This window comes from Polypterus senegalus, chromosome 16, assembly GCF_016835505.1.
Source record: "Polypterus senegalus isolate Bchr_013 chromosome 16, ASM1683550v1, whole genome shotgun sequence".
In the NCBI taxonomy this organism is placed as follows: Eukaryota; Metazoa; Chordata; class Cladistia; order Polypteriformes; family Polypteridae; genus Polypterus; species Polypterus senegalus.
This window is the reverse complement of record NC_053169.1, coordinates 24168226-24186429: the sequence shown is the minus strand read 5'-3', so window position 1 is coordinate 24186429 and position 18204 is coordinate 24168226. Positions and strand designations below refer to the sequence as shown.

The following is an 18204-nucleotide window of genomic DNA, read 5'->3' as shown; positions in this document are numbered from 1 at the left end:
TAGAAACGATTGGGTGTACACGCTGTACATTATCATAGACTGTATGGCCTCTTTAAATACTGAAAAACAACCAAAAGCACAATTATTTCCATGTTTATGTAAGCAGAACACAGCGAAGTAGCCATTACAGCCGTGTGTGTGTAGCTTGTGTAATGTCGAGTTGCTTGTGCCAATCTTCAGTTGTGTTTAGGTCAACTTCTTTATAAAATGTGTGAGTTGTGCTATTCTCCTCAATGAGCCAAGTTTGTTGGAAATTTTACATCAATTAAAACAACATTAAGCCTCATAAATGAAAATATGTTTTTGTACACGGAAGTTTAGCTGGATTTGTCTCTGTCTGAGGAAAAAGTAGCAGTTTTTGGTAGTTTTTAACATAACTTCGTCATGCTGGCTTAACCCAATCCAAAGACAGGAACAAACCCTGGACAGGATGCTAGTCCATCTGAGGGCCAGGAGGACATAATCACATTCAATGACCTCAAGAAGAGTGAGAACATAATCTTCAACAAAATGAAAGGGAATGCTAAAACTGCATCAGATGCTCACATGTTTTTATTATGTACTAATAGCGTTCTGGTCTTCTTCAAGTTTGCATTATTTAAACTAGTCATTCTTAACCTGCTATTTTATATTTTTCCACTGTGGTTTTAACAGGTTTCTTAAAAAGATCCTGTTTGTTATTTTTATATTGTACAAAGATATGGAAAGGCCTTCGTCTCATTTACATGTTTTCCTGAATAAACTTTTGAGATTAAAGAACTTTAGTCAAACTGCAACTCAAAACAGTTCCATGAAAACATTTCATCATTAGAAATCCTACACACCGCTATTTTCATTTTCAGTACATGATTCATGCTTAACATTTGCTTTTAAAGAGTGGGTTACATGACCTAAAATTACATATTCTATAAATATGAGTTTTTGGCAAATCTAAAAATCATTCAATACACAACATACTCTATATCGTATTTACTCATAAGGTCACTATTAATACATTTTTAATACACTGTTTTCCAGCACTAAATCCAATAGAGTGATTAAGATTATGTGGAATACCGGGGGCGTGCAGCTCTCCAAACCCGGACACAGTCAGGCACAGAGACACAAGTCCAAGGTAACACACGTTTATTTCTCGTGGGCAGTGCTTTTCCCTGCTCCTCACTACAGAGCACAGTACACAAGCACCAGCAGTAATGCTCAGTCTCTTCTTCTTCTTCTTCTTCTTCTTTCTGTGCCGCCTCTACTCCTCTCCCAGCAAGCTTTGTCCTCTACCTCCCGACTCTAGCTCCCAGTGTGGAGTGAGGCGGCTCCTTTTATTAAGTACCTGGGAGTGCTCCAGGTGGTTCATCAGGATTACCAGGAATTACTCCCAGGTGTGGTGGAAGTCTATTATAGGGCTCTGCAGCTCCCCCTTGTGGGCTCTATGGAATCCAACAGGGCTGCACCCAACTTAAGCTCCCAGCATGCCCTGCAGGAGGGCTGCCCTCTAGCATCCCAGGGGAGGTATTGCCTCAGCGATCCTCTCTCCCCAGGTCCTTCCATTCCACTGGTGTCCTGGCCAGGTAATGGCCGTGGCTGCCCGTCACAACTGAAAACAAGTTCACTGTACGATGGACAGCTGCAAGACCAAGATGTGCTACAAGTTACAATATTTAAGTAATCTAAAAAATACAGATACTGAGTATTTTTCCAGACAGTAACAGACAAGCACAGACTAAAAAATCCTTAATTGTAACCCAGTTAAGGGTTTACATGGCCACATAATTTGCAGAGAAATGTGCTTTAGTTAAACAGATTTCTCAGAGACCAATAACCCAGTTTATCTACTGATAGAGGGCAGCCCCCTTGGTTTCCAGTGGGCCACCGACAGGGGGCACATGGACCTTTTTAGCTCGTTCGGCACCTGGAGTCCTTCCGGGTGCCCTATAAAAAGAGGCCAGTCCCACCATTCAGCGGCCAGAGTCTGGAGGAAGGAGTGGACAAAGCCTGAAGAAGTGTGGAGGCGGAAGGACTGGCATCAAAAAAAGGGAATGGACTGTGTATTGCGGAGTTGGTGATTGGTACACAGACAGTTAAGCTGAACCTGTGTCGGGGGTTAAGGTGGTACTACATCCCCCTAGTGGCTTACAAATGTCAAGGAGTGCCAAAAACAGAAAATACAAATTTTACTTTAAAAAAAATCACAACAGAAGAGAGAGCTAAAATAATAAATAATTAATGACTTCACAAAGCAACTTTCTGTGTTGTGCGTTACACTGGCTTTCTGCTGGGCTAGCTATTCTGCTCTACCAGCTCCCAAAACTGCCTGAGGGCCTGGACTCTCACTTCCTCTCTTTCTGGTCTCACTTCTTCCTGACAGTGACCCTCATCTAACCCACCTCTTGACTCTGGTCTTACTGGTAACCCTGGCAGGGAATGATCTTTAAGTCCCTTCTAATTATTACTTCCAGGTGAAGCCCCAGAATAATCGGGGGGGTTAAGGGTTTAAAACACAACTCCAAGACCACGACCACACTTTTAAAGAGCCCAAACATCAAAGCAATGCCTGGTCTGAGTACTCTCTGATATGAATATCAGTTTTTTCCTGGTCTCTTCCTGGAAAAATATTGATGGGTACTGCTGACCTGAAGGAATTGCACTCACCTTCCATCAGTCATCTATGGCCTTGCTGTTTCTATGAGCGGGTCTGGGACCCTCTGCAGCCTACTCAAGAGGGCTATCCAGTTATCCTCTAGCACAGGGGTTCTTAACCTGAGGTCCATGGACCCCTATGGATTTCAGGGGGTCCATGAGGGTCAGATAAAAATGAACAGTTATATTCACTATACAGCCCTGTGCTGTTGATTTATAGAAGATATAGCAGTAGTAGTAGTAGGAGTAGAAAATGTAGTAGTAGATCTGTTTAAATTTCCACAAGAGACTTGCATTTCATAATTATAATGAGTGGCCATTACTTTATGCATAAAAAAGAGTGTTGTTTACATTGTTTATTTTAAAGTTTAATAATACTTTGGGTATGTCATATATGTATGAGACAATTAAATCTCGATAAATAAAACATTTATACTCATTGCATGCAAAGTTGTGCTTATGTGAATATTTCTGGGGAAGGGGGCTAATAGCTTTCATCACATTCTTAAAGGTGTCCGTGACTCAAAAAATGTTAAGAGCCACTGCTTTTTAGAACACCCCTTTAGAATCATGTCTTTAGGATGAAGAACATAGTAATAAAGCCACGATTACAGAATATATTTGTTACAAGCTTTCTTTAATATGTAAACAGGAATGCATAAGGACTAGAGCTGTGTCGCCTATTAAACAGCAGTCCCTCCCTTTAACTCAGGGTAGTGCTTTCCATCTCTCTGTAACCTCCATCTGCCAAAAATGGTGTGTAGAGATAAGAGTTAATGTGGAGATTCGCTCTCTGTTCATAACTCTGGTGGAGCCTTTGCCCTTTTCTTTGACAACATGATATCTTTCTTTCCCTCAGTAAGTATTCTCTCCTTTTTGTGCTGGTTAATATTGTGTCCTGGCACACATATCTCAGTCTAATTATAAAAAGGAACATGCAAAGTCACCTCTCCCACAGCCGAGCCAAAAATCCCTAAGCTTTCAGTCTTTCGCTTTGTTCTGACATTGATGAGCGACTAATGTAACTGGAAATCTGAGATTGCTCTGATCCAAAAGATTCAAACAGAAGATAACAGATACAGTACTCATTATAATTTTAGAGTGTAGCATAAAGCCAGTCAAGGTTTGAGCTTCTACAGGAAACAGTCTAAAACAAGAATGCAATGAAATAAAGTCTAAGCAAAATTACTGGAAACAATTTGGAAACAGACAGCTGCATTTAGTTTAAATGTTCATAATGGTGAGATTGTTACTGAAGCCTTGTCCTTGCTGGAGCTAAACTTCTCATCTGCTGCAAAGTTAACATGACAGCAGAGTGAGTTATAAATTAACTTATCAGATGTTAAAATACTTATTACATTTTAAAGTACTTATTCCAAATTCAGAATCTGAAATACATAACAAGAAGAGCACTGCACACATGGTCTAAATTTGGCTGCCTTACTTACTGACAGAAAAATAAAAAGAGCCTGTCTGCAGTTTTATTTATAGCAGAAATCTTAATGTAAGCCCGTATTTGATCTTCAGGCAATTAATACAAGGCTTACAGCAGTTTAAACACACTTGTCCAAAAAATGCTTGATTTTTTAAAAGTAATAACTACAAACACTTATAAGCTGGGACTCGATCCAAGTCAGCTGTGACAGCATAGAAAAACCAAAAACATCTGAATAAGAATTTGCAAAATTAAGTATGCCTGCATAGTGGCCTGGTATATATAACCTTCGAAAGCAAAGTTGATAAAAAAAAATCAGTTTAGGGGTCCATGACCTCACTCCAAAGGCCTGGTATATTTACACCCTGCAAGCTGACTAACACTTAAATAGTCTGGCATGTCACTGATGCTGCAAAGACAAATGGGTAATCCTGTCCGTGCTCTTTTTTGCTTTTTAGAACACCTCTTTAAAATCATGTCTTTAGGATGAAGAACATAGTAGTAATAAAACCACGATTATAGAATATATTTGTTACAAACTTCTTTTACTATGTAAACAGGAATGCATAAGGACTAGAGCTTTGTCACCTACTAAACAGCAGCAGTTCTGAAACAGATATGGTTTGCTTAAAGTTGGAGCATTTTGAATCCCTGCCATCGAGTATTTTTTCTTAAGCCTTCATCTGTTTATATAATGTGCTGTTGCAGCCTTTCTTGGTGACAAATGCCATAAACTGGGACATAATCATAATTTTAAATGTGGTTAGGGTCCTGAGGTTGGAGGTCCTGGATTAAACTACTGACCATGCCTTTCTATGTGTACAGTTTCCATCTTTCTCTTATCTGTGAGGATGTGCCTCACTTTAAATTGGGAACTTTAAAGTTAGACTGGTATAAATGTGTCCAACAATAAATAGGCCATCTACACAGGGATTGCTCCTACACCTGGTATTGCTACAATGTGCTGTAAAATGAGCACATGCTCCACACCTCCTCCTGGTATGGCCAGGATAGTCTACTTCTCCCTGTAATGAATGGAATAGATGAAGGTAAAGGATATACGGCACTATATGATGGATAGATAGATAGATAGATAGATAGATAGATAGATAGATAGATAGATAGATAGATAGATATGATTTGGAGTTCCTGCTGTAATTTTCTATGTACTACTGAAAAACATGTATTTTAAAAAGTGTTTGAGACAATATCTATTTTATATGCATGTAACATTTAGGTAAGAAAATTAAGTAACTTCATGCTGATTAGCCAATACAGCATTCACCAAATAATTTTAAGGGGCACAAAATCAGCTTTTCAAAAACCGGTACAGATCTAAACTGGAATAAATCACTCTTATGGGCAAATGTGCCTTATAACTGTTTGTAAATGTAAAAACAAATGGGATAAACCTGAAGACAGAATTGAACTAAAGTTGTGTTTTTGAAATCAAAAATATTAAGATTAGAGGTAAACAAGTTACCATTATTAAAAATTTTTCAAGTGTTAAACTATTTAATTACAGCGGAGCTTTTCAAATGATGCATCACAATGCAGTTTGAGGGGTGTTAAGAAGATAATGCTCTAACATGTTTTAAACTTTTAATTTTGATTTCAACCCTCAATGCAGAACAACAAAAGAGATCTGCAGTAGAGCTGTAAAATTAGTCAAAAATTAAGATTTAAAGAACTCATTAAAATAAGTTTATATAATAAAAATTTTAAATATGCAGATTTTGGCATATGTTTGTACTATATGTATTTTTTTGTATTTCTTATTATTCACAGTCTTTCTTTTGTGCATCGGTAAAGCATGACATGTTTATGATGGATTGAATTGAATAACAAAGAAAAAAAAGTTAAAGTTAAAAGATACTGTGTGATCCACACATAAGCCCGAGGAGTGTCACCACAGTCAGTTTCACTCTGTCATATATTTGTAACCCGATACCAAACCGCCACCAAGCCCCTGACCCCACTTTAATTAGTCTAGTGTTCTGAAAGTTTAACTACTCCAGTCCTTGGTTTACATTTTTGTTTTATTGAGTTTATAATAGTTCCCTTTCTTGTGTTTTACAACAGAAGCTAACAGCTAGGTAATTTGTTGCCTTTTCTATGTAAGAGGGTCTTGCTGCCCATGTCTAATTGAAAGAGAAAGCTATAAAATGTCAAATGGAGCAAGCTCAATGTTAACGGATTGTCACAAACAGACATATAGTGTGGGGTGGCTTTCCAAGCACATCATAATCTGACCTGCATTTAACAGGTTGGATGAGTGTCAGAGATGGCATTGTACAATATGAACAAATAAAAAACAAAAAAAACAGAAGAATTTGATTGAAACACACAAACATTAGACACTGATAAGGCTAAATACTATGCTAACACAGCAATAAAATGAATATTAAGTATCTTGTTTAATCCAAACATATAACAATTTCAATACCATGTTTGAAGTTGTTCACTTTCTTCTCTCCATTTAACTTTAGCAACAGTTGCTTTAGCAGCCAAACCGTTATTGGTATGTGCCACTGAGTAAGACTATTTACTCAAAGCTTTCTATGTTTAGCTACAAGCACTGAAGGAATGTGCATACTGGGTTCCAAAAAATATTTATAGTATATGTATACCACATTCTATCTATCTATCTATCTATCTATCTATCTATCTATCTATCTATCTATCTATCTATCTATCTATCTATCTATCGTACATATGCACGCACATACATATTGTACATATACTGTACATACACATACATGTATACAAATATATACAAACACACACTCACAGAAAACATATGTTCCACCAAACAACACTAAGAGAAGCAAATGTGCAAAGCTGTGTTTTTCACTTTTTCTTATTCTTTATTTCTTGTGCTCCTTTTTCCCACACGTCTATTATAGTAGCAAGATCTCGGATTTACTAAAATTTGGAGATCGGCCAATTCTGATACATGATTATATTATTTTTGAAACATCAAAGGTGTTTACTTCCTTTCTAATTAAAGGCTGATAATACAACTGTGCTTTAATGAAGACTTATACTAATAAAAATGAGACTTTCTCTAACGATACTGTTTTTTTTAAGCAAGTAATCAAATGACAAATTCTGACTCACCTATTTCATCTTCTGGAATGAGAGATTCAATTGGAGGGTCAAGCTCGGAGCTTTGTGCCAGGTAATTCTTGACTTGTGTCATGAACTGCCTCACAGTCTGCAGCATGTCAGTGCCAGAGACGTGGCATCCTTTGTTCTCCTGTAGGAAGCTGATGTAGTCTTGTACCAGGCATCCAAAATAGGTACGTTTGTCCCGAGACACTTCAGCAATTCTTTTAATCATCCTTTTCTCTGGAGTCATGAATGAGCTGAAGACTCCACTCACTTTTCGGAACTGAGTCTTGACAATGTGGGGAAGAACAAAAGAGGTAGAGCGTTTCTTTTTCAGTTTGAGTGGGGGAGCCATGGTTTCCGAGTCACTCTCAGGCCCATAGTCATCCTCTGGGCTGCTGTCCTCACAGCCTGGGCAGCCAGGTGGAGGGAACGTGCGGTCCATATCCAGGGAATCTGAAGATGATGTGGAAATACTCATATCACTCAGCCTCTGACGGCCTCCTCCATTCTGCTGGATATGCATGGCATTTTGAGAACACAGTGTAGCATTTAATGTTGTGTTGGCATTTAGCCTTTTCGATACACACATGTCCTTTTCCGAAGTCCTGGACACCACAGCCTCAGGTGCTTTTGACTGCATTTCTGTGTCCCTGCTCTCTTGGATGGTTTTCTTGCTTTGTTCACTTTCACTCAGGCTGATGCGTTTTTTTAGTCGCGGTGGGGGGACAGGCGTGGTCTTCTTTGAATGGCTTATACCGGGTCCCATGGTATTATCTTGGTGCTGCTTTAAACAGCTGCTGGTTTGGGGCATGCTCACCTGCTTCTCTTGGTCTTGCAAAGCAGACGGTTTTCGAATTACTGGAGGGGGTGGTCTTGGTGGAGGAACACGAGATTTTTTCTGGGCAGAGGAGTCTTGAATTTTTTGTCGCTTGAGAGATCCTCCAGCACCTGTTGCTTGCTGATGTACTTCCAAGAAGAGGGGGTTAACAAAACACAGTGCCCCGTTGGTCTGGCTGCATTCCAATTCAGAAGGAGTTCTTGTATGGAGAGAATGCACACCGTTTGAGAGGGGTTCCCTGGGAATGTGTTTCTTGAGCTCACCCAGCCTGCTACCTTTAACAGCATTAGGAGGAGGGACAGCAGGATCCTTGTTATTGTTGCACAAGGAGGAATTCCAGAATCCTATAAACAGAAAGTAAAAAGAAGGTTACAAAGAGAAAAATTTAAAAAGAATTACAAATTCTTGAAGAATCAAACTTACTCAGATCTTTGTCAGACCCTGCCAAGTGCACATACACATTTCTGAAATAAACACACAGATCAGCAACTCTGACTCGTAGTCTGAAGCACAGCCCATGTTTCTTGAGTGACGCAAGACTCCAGAGGCTGAAGTGGGAGGTCTTTACAACAACAGATGTGGGATTGCTTGCTCTTGCTTTTTCCTCCCCTCCCTTGCTTGTGACTCTTATGACATTTTTTTTGGGCGAGTAGAGACAATGTTTGCCTTTTCATTATTCATTTAAACAGTGAGCTATATGCAGATTTTCTCGGTATCTTCTATAGTACTAGGGTATTGTACTGTGTTAGCCATTATGAATGTAATGAAAAGTCAAGCAAAAGGTGTCATTTTGCTTGACTTCTCTTTAGGTATATTCAAAAGAGTCAGTAAAAAGAAGTTGGCAGTGTGGTACACTGACAAATGCGATGGTTATCAAACCTCAATGTTATCAGTTCAATTTTTGCGTCTGCCTCACTGTGTGACCCTGTCCAAGTCACTTAACCTCTTTGTGCTTTGGTTGTAAATGGTTTCTGTAAACAGTTGTCACATACCCTGACCTTGTAGTTTTCTTTGCATAAAGCAGTTTGCCAAATATACATAACAATAGAAAAAATGTAACATTTTCTGACTTAAAAGTGTTAATTTTTTTAAAAAACAAGAAAAGAAACTGAAGTATGGTAGGATTAGGAAATGAAGACCATAACATTCTCAAACCTCTGAAGCCCAAATCAGGGTTGTAAAGGACTGGAGTGAACATGGTAGCTCAGGGCACAAGGCTGGACAAGGCATCGGTCTATCACAGTACCCACTTACACACATCTACACCAATACCGGGGCCAATCTACAGTCGTCAATAAACCCAACACATAGTTATCTGGGGATTTAATAAGAAAACACAACACCATGGTGCTTGAGACATTCTTTAAGGATTTTGAATTAAGCTGATTTGATAGCTTCTCTTCCATCGTGCACATTTTATTGTTTACACACTCACGCAGTGCACCCTTCCACTCATATTTAGGAGAACATGCAGACTCCACATGAACTACAATCAAGATTTGGATATGTGAAGCAATAGCATTACTGTCCAACCCAGAAATTAAGTTTGTTGTAAACTTGAATTGGTTTCTTGACCATAAACTGTGAATGGTAACTATACAGTACTTCTGGTTAGCAAAGTAGCAACACCAATACAAGTAAACCAAACAATAATTAGTCCTCAGATTGGCTCATGTGGTTTAACACTTAGATGGACACATTTCAGTTACACAAAAGCCAAAATGCATTTAAAATTTTAAAGAGTTTGGCAGTTTATTAAGGGGATGAACATAAAATTATGCATTAAGTCATTTCAGTGTATGCAGTACTATACAGAAACATGTCCTAGTTACTTAAGGTTCTGTTTAAATATGAAATAAAACATACTGTGGTCACTAGCTTTTAAACTACAAAGATTAAGCCAGGGTATCAAGGTGGTGCGGTAGTTAGTAAAATTGTTTCACAGGGTCCAAGGGTTCAAAACCTAGTGGGTGGAGTCTACCCATTATCCCTTTGGGTTTTGCACCATGTACTACAGTTTTACTCCCACATCACAAAATGCACACAGTAGAGTAACTGTCATCTCTAAATTGACCCACTGGTTTGGGGGTTAGCTCTTCCTGCGTTGTACCCAATGCTGCAGGGATAGACACTAGCTTCCCATGACTATGACTTGGATATGTGGATGTCAAAATGAATGGATGGGTAAAAGTTAGATGCGGTGCAATGTGAGGAACTGCTGCCTCATCCAAGGTTTGGTCTTGTTTTGTGCCCAGGACTTAGAATGTACACTAGATAGATAGATACTTTAATAATCCCCAAGAGGAAATTCACATCTTCACTACGCTGACCTACTGAACATAAAAAAGTTACAAAACTGGTGGATAACATTAGTGGAAATGCCTTGTGATGGACTAGAGTCCCACTCAGAGTGTGTCACCTGTGTCATCATGACCTTAATTGTGTTAAGTGAATTAGACGATGAATGGACGGATAACAAAAAATTAGGTGCATCAAGCAACAAACTTTTTTGCTGCCTTTAGAAGAATGCAAACTATTCTAGTTAAGTCTAGTAGGTATCTCTGTCCTCTATGGAATATCTACTGGAAAGCATCTGGTAGTTCCTGGCCTAATGACTCAACTGAATTCGGACTTATCAGCCAGTAACACTGTGTTTTCTGATTAATGCATTTTCTGCTTCCTGCGCATCAGAATTTATGACCACTAAGGGGCACTAATGGATCAAATTGTTAATCTTCTATCTGTTAAAAAATTTTCTCCAGCCATTCTTATATTTGCATTACAAACCTATAACACAGTACTCTGTGTCAGGAAAAACTGTAAAACAGAAATGAGATATAATGAAAAGGACAGCTAAAGAAGTATAATTGAACTGTTTTTCAGGTTTTCTGAAGATGAAGTGAACTATATCTATACTAATAAAAGGCAAAGCCCTCACTGACTGACTCACTCACTCACTCATCACTAATTCTCCAACTTCCCGTGTAGGTAGAAGGCTGACATTTGGCAGGCTCATTCCTTACAGCTTACTTACAAAAGTTAGGCAGGTTTCATTTCCGCGTAACGGTCATAACTGGAACCTACTTATGTACATATATATGGCCATAGCCTGCAGCTCGCTCTCCGTGTGAGGCGAAGTTGCGTCCCTCATCGTCACGCCTCCCACGTAATTGAGTGCCTGCCCATATAAGGCCTCCCGTCAGCAGCAATCCAATAGACACGCTGCCGCTAAATATTTGCGGGTGAAGGACTGTGCTTATGCAAACGAAGATGAGATGGTCAGGGATAGACTAGTGTTTCGTTAGTGCGAGAGAAACTTTTAAATGCCGGGTCTTAGCTAACATTAAATAAAGCCGTGGACATGGCAAGATCGCACAAGATAGCACAAGCACAGCTGAGAACCTTCGATGCATGTACTCCGAGCGGCTCACGTGAACTGACTGTGAACGCAGTACGTAGAGAACAAGGAAGAGCTCCAAAGAGAGCTGAACAAAAAACGCATTATACAATTGAGAAGGCAGGAAAAGAATATGAAGCGAGTGACGCATACAAGCATATTCATAAGTGCAGCTACTGCGGAAACAAAGCATGGTGTAAACCTTAAGTTTAAATTAAGTGCATAGACAGGCTGCCGCTGGCGTTTTGTCATGCCTACGACGAATACAATATTCGCGAGATACAAGTTTAATGAGAAGATGCAGGGTATAAACGAGTCTTTTGATCACTTTGTAACGGAGTTAAAATTGCTGGTGAAGGACTGTGCTTATGCAGACGAATAGGAAAGCAAGGTGTAAAGCTTAACTTTAAATTAGGTTCATAGACACGTTGTCACTGGCGTTTGTCATGCCTAAGACGAATACGATATTCGCGAGATACAAGTTTAATGAGAGGACGCAGGGTATAAACGAGACTTTTCATCACTTTGTAACAGAGTTAAAATTGCTGGTGAAGGACTGTGCTTATGCAAACGAAGATGAGATGGTCAGGGATAGAATAGTGTTTGGCACAAACTCAGTAAAAGTGTTAGAGAAACTTTTAAGTGCCGGGTCTGAGCTAACATTAAATAAAGCCGTGGACATTGCAGCATCGCACGACATAGCACAAGCTCAACTTAGAACTTTCAATGCATGTACTCCGAGCGGCTCACGTGAACTGACTTTGCAGGACTGGGAAAGGTAAACCCGTGCATGCAGTGTGTGAGTGTGAATCTGAGCAAGCCTTTGTAGACATATCAATAGGAAATCAAGGTGTAAAGCTTAAGTGTAAATTAAGTTCATAGACAGGCTGCCGCTAAATATTCGCAGACAAATCCACAACTTAATACCGCAAATGCCTGTTAAACATCTTAGATTCACGAGTACCAATTTGGGTAGTGAACACTTCGATGAATGAAACCTGTTATCTTTACAACGGTTGACAAACACGGAATATAACTTGAACACAACACATCCTCCAAATACGAACCTGATTGAAAGATATAATGATAATCAAATCCTTGATGACAGCAACACTCATAACAGTGACAAAACAATTACATTGACAATCATGTTACGTTATTTTTAAAATGTTTCCTTTTCTTTTTCATAACTTCTTTAACACACTACTTCTCCGCTGCGAAGCGCGAGTATTTTGCTAGTATATATATATTTGAGACAAAATGATACCAGTTAGAAGATCTATTAAAGTTTACAATTTGATGCATTAGTTATTGTCCTAAAAGTTTGTGTAGGTTAGAAAGAACTATAACTGTGTGTGCCTGTAGAAAGTGTGAGGTCGCATATTACATAGCCAACATTTATTTAAAAAGTAAAATACTCATTTGCTTAAAAGACATACCGAATATTACTTTTATAAGATGGATCTTTCTATTTAGTCATCTTCATAAACACCATAGACCTGTACAAGATTGTAAGGAGCCGAAGCCTCTCAGTAGCACAGGGCTTTAGTCAGTGATAAAGCCCAAAAGGAACTTTACGGCGTCACAGGGCACACTCTCATATACCCACACTTATTCACAACAGATTATTCAATGATACAACTTTTAGGGTGTGAAAAGCTGCTGGAGATCTAGGAAAAAACTCCTTCTGACCCGGAGAGAGCCTGCAGCCTCTACAATGAGAGTGGCCAGGTTTGAAATTAAATCTGAACTTTAGGAGCTGTGAAAATACAAAGTAGTTAAGGCAAGAGAGGTCAGCATGCTGCTTTTGTCTAAAGATGAAAAAGTTCACCACACCAATAAGTTCATCAAGAGTGGCAGGAACTGGAAGCCCCAGAAATGTGGTAACGGAAGCCGAAGCATATTGGAGACATCAGGAGATTGTCGGGATAGTATGTCAATGTTGCTGGGACTTGGCAATTATAACGTCAAAAGATGGAGAAGACCATCGTGAGATGCAAAGCAGAGCTTATATTGCAAAGAGTCAGAGAAACGGCACAAGAAGATTGCTGCTTGAAAGCAGATGATCTCTCAAGCCTGGGCCAATGGAAGCAGTGGGACCTGGCACTTCAGCATCTGTTATCCTGGAAGGAGCTCTCGGGTCCTAACCAGGGATGCTGAGCTTCCACCTGCGCATCATAACTGACCACTTGCCAACCCCAATTAACCTAAAGATCTGGAGAAGGAAGATTCATCTTGTAAGCAGTGATACACAATCCTCTCTACCCTGAACAACATTCTGACAGGATGTTGCAAAGTGCTTGGAGAAGGCTGCTATAGGTGGAGGCATTATAAGAACATTACAGAAATTGCCAAGTGGATTACCCATCAAAGGATCAAACTCAGTAGACAACAACAATCACCTCTTGAACTTGCTATGTTCTTAAGGGAGGGAGATAAGGCTCCTAGTGGAAGAAAGACTGCCAAGAAATCTCATTCCATTCTGCAACATATTTCAGATTGAGGGATGCAAGTGAATTTGAAAAAGAAACCTGTATAACCAGAAGAGGTGGCAGTAACCACACTCCAGCCAGATTTGATTCTGCTATTCTGGAACACAACAACTACCCTGGTAGCTGAACTTATGGGTCCCTACAAGCTAATGTAGTCTTTGCTGCCCCACTCAGCCTAGGTGTTCAGGTTAAGGGGAGAAATGTGACCCAGAGACACCTGCTAAAGATGCAAATATGGTTTCCAAATCTAGTAGCACCATCTGAAGTAGCTCCCACAGTCCCTGCTTATAGAAGAGCATCTTTGATGTTTACTTTACTTCAATGTAATTGGAATATATTAAATACGTGAACAGTTCAAAACATGCTGAAAAACACCTCAGTGTTGTTTTCGATTCCAGGAAACATGTCATGTTTGGTAGTCTGTCAGTTTCATACTGAGAGGAAAACAACAACAGCAGCGGCAACAGGTAGCTTACTACCTTTGACATCTGACACTGTTTTTCCTACAACACATTACAAACCATATTTCATAATATAAGTAAAGAGATGGCTACGCTTTTATGTTATGTGTTACACAGTAAAAAAAAGTATTAAAACATAATTTGGTATACTGTAAAAACAGCATCTTTTCCCACTGAATAACACAAATATATAGGAATTGTTTACATTTATTTTCAGCAAAAATAAATGTACAAGTCATTTTAAACATTCCACTTATTTTAAATAATAAAACAAACCACTGACATTAAAATTGTAACAGTGCATGTATTGTAATCAACCAGCACAAACCAGCAGGAGACAATTAAATACTTGACCATAACAGACGATAACCCTGTCAAACCTGATTAATCCAGTTCAGGCAGTTCAGGATAAGGGAACGCCAGGAGACATCCTGGCACCTCAGGTACAAGGCAGAAAACAGCCCTGAACGGGGCACCAGATGACCACAGGTCCATTTAAAAACACACCCATATATGCACACACAATGTGGGTATTAAAACAAAACAATAGGGGAGTATAAAATGCACTGATTGAGAGTTCAGTTCCTGCAGCTTTAGTACCTTCCTAACTGGAATTTGAAAGGAAAAGTCAGAATCGCTAAACTACTCAGACTAAACCAGCACCAACTGTATTTAACAGAAGCAATCTTATGTAAGAGGTATAAATGTGTGATGTTTAGCTTGTAATTCGTTCCGAAGGGATCAGTAATTTAATATATTTCTGCTGCTATGTAATTAATTGTTTCAACTGGCACATATTCTTCCCTGGGTAGAGGTAACAAGTTAAGAATGTATTTCTTAGTTTCTGTATTTAAGGCATTTGTTCACAATAAAAAAAGCAGGTCTACATATCCTTGGCTCAGATACTCTAATACATCAATGATGTGTGAACAAGCTGGGGACACTGAATTAGTTTAAGGTGAGAGGGTATAAAGTGTACATATGTTAGCTGATCTGAGACAAAGATTGGACTCCTTTGGTACTGTGTCTCTTCGGAGAATCCTTGGGTACCACTGGTTTGACTTTGTGTTGAATGAGTGGTTGCTCATGGAGTCCTGACTGAGATACATTACCTGCATTGTGAGGGAGCGTCAGTTACGGCACTACAGCCACGTGGCGCAATTACCTGTGCGTGATTCTGTTCGTAGCATGCTCATTGTTGAAGACCCGAGCAACTGGACCAGGCCAAGGGAACACTCATGCAACACCTGGCTATGGCAGATAGACGGTCATTTCCAGAGGGTGGGACTGGACCGTGTGTCTGCCTGGGGGGTTGCAAACCAGGATTCTGAGCTGTTTTATCGTGTGGTGTATGTAGCAACGTGCTGTACCAGTGCATGCCCTCCAACCTGACCTGACCTGTTAGCTAAACTGTATATTAAAACTAGCCTTATAGGATTTTACTTTCTGAGTATTTAAGAAGGAAATCAGCGGAAAGTTTCTTGTAAAAATATAATGAGCATTTTCTACATCTAACAGAAAAAGGCCATCAGCTTATTAATCTCATCATGAAGTATTTCCAATTTGTACCCCTTGTTATCTCCCAGTACCTTTAATAAAGCTTTATAAATCAGTACAACTTGACTTTAAGTTCTTTAGTTTCCACTACTAAAATAAATGTACTGTTATATATTATAAATTATTTATTTCATATTGTGCTCTAACACAGTGTTTCTCAATCACTGGGTCGCAGCCCACTTTTGGTTCTAGGGCTGGTGGGTCACAAGTAGCTAATGTTTATAATGGTAGTTGGTCACAGTGGGTCACAGAATCAAAATATCATGCCTGTCCCCTCCCATTTGACAACTGCAATCGGTTCACCAAGGGGGACCACCAGGCACTGACAATAGCACTTGATTCACCAAAGAGGACCCAATCTTCCACTTGGTGGGTCGTGAAGACACTAGCATGGGAAAAAGTGGGTCAGAACACCAGAAAAGTTGAGAAACACTGTGCAAGGTGTAGTGCCTAAGGCTTTGAATTTCAGATGGTTACTTATTTCATTACTTCTACAAACTCATCATGTGACATTGAGGAAGTCATTTGACTTACCTGTGCCCTAACTATAAAAGCTAAGTTAGGTAAAAGAATTGGCTAAATACAGTATACAATAATAATAATGATGATACTACAATGGTTATGTATTCTCTGCTTTGCAAGAAGGCAGGTAACTGACGATTTAGCATGTCAACTATGTTATCAATCCACTAAAATCAAAATTTTTACTGGTGTAAAATGAACTATGTCATGTTGTACTTTTTTGCAGAAATTACTGTAATGCTAAAAAATGTAAAACAAAACCTGAGATTATGGGATTCAAATCTAAATAATACAACCTATATTTCACTTTACTAAATCGGATTATTAGTACATCACACTACCAATCACTGCAAGCAGAGTGACCTGCGTTTACAGAAAGCGGAATAAAAGGATTAAACATTTAATTTTGTCACCAAGCTTTTAAACCTAAGACTGCTGCCTGCATGACCAAACTGAGTAATTTAATTGCAACACTTTTTGTTCTCATATTGACAACAAACAAGCCTTTCAAGAAACTTTAAGCAGAGGGCTTAGTTTTGAAAAAAGTGCAGCATTAAAAAATAAACTTGTTCAAATAATTACAGGGTGAATTTCTCCTCGGACATATAAAAAATATCTTTCTGTATTACAAATACTTTAATTTTTCAACTAAATATAAAATTGGGCGATAATTGTACTAATGCTTCAAGAACTTGTTCAGTGGCTTCAACAGAAAAAAGCTGCACCTGAATGTCTGTCAATAGATTCCACCACAGGAGGATTAACTTGTATTCTAGATATCCGGTATCTATAAACTGTTTTACTAATAAGCTGTGGGCCAGTATTACATCGATACTCTATTATACAATTTATACACTGAGGAGTGCTTAGGTGAGTAGATTCTGAAAGGCAATATTTCTGTACAGAAGTAGACTGGATATGTAACATTTAATGACTTCCAGTGATTTTCAGTCACCGCCTTCACATACACAATCTTGGTGGCAGTCAACAGAGTGCTCCAGTAAAAACAATCAAGTATTGTGGTATGCCCAGTGTCTCACTCCAACTAGTCCATGACTCACAACTAAATTAACAAGATTCAACAGATTTGGTTTTGTTTTTAGTTGCACAGTGGGCTCTGTGTACATGAAAGCTGACAACCATATAATGCAGCAATGTGGAATGAGGAATGCAGGTGTGTTGGACCCCACAAACAGAAGAAAAGCTCTTTTGTCTGATGTATCATTTGTTATGTACCATGACAGAACAGAGATTGCGCTCAATGTGCTGTACCTGTTAACCCTTTGTACTGCACAAGCTCTGTCCGGCAACTAGATACTGGCTGTCAGAAAAGGGGGGCAAGCAGGCACAACTGTGCTGGAAAGTTGGGATGCAGTCACTAAAATGTGACATGTCTAGCATTTTTCAGTTGTGTAAACTGATTTGGTCCAGCAATGATATCAAAAACTGCAGTCAGCACATCTGACCTAGCCAACAACTCGAAGTCACATAATGCATGCTAGTTTTGTCCATGTTGATTTCAATTATAAAAAAATTAAAAACATCAGCATTTTTGTGATGCCCACAAGTACTGTGTTCTTAGTGTAATGCTTCATCTACTAAGAACACAACACGAAGGTGGGGATTTAGGTAAACAAAGAGGCTGCTAACTGGCAACCAGTACACACTATTGGAGCCATTTTGTACGTACAGTAGATACAGTAAAATAGAACAATAATGACAAAAAGTTTCAAATTTAAAGTCGTCGACAGTATACC

At 39.1% G+C, this 18204-nt stretch overlaps 1 protein-coding gene across 2 annotated transcripts in view; it reads right to left on the bottom strand.

Moving 5' to 3' along the window:
- Nucleotides 1-18204, bottom strand: part of rin2 (Ras and Rab interactor 2) — a 213659-nt gene that overhangs the window by 41473 nt on the left and 153982 nt on the right. For both annotated transcript variants that reach the window (XM_039738550.1, XM_039738551.1), the window contains exon 9: nucleotides 7187-8362. In XM_039738550.1, the coding sequence (XP_039594484.1) occupies nucleotides 7187-8362 (1176 nt within the window). The remainder of the gene's footprint in view (nucleotides 1-7186; nucleotides 8363-18204) is intronic.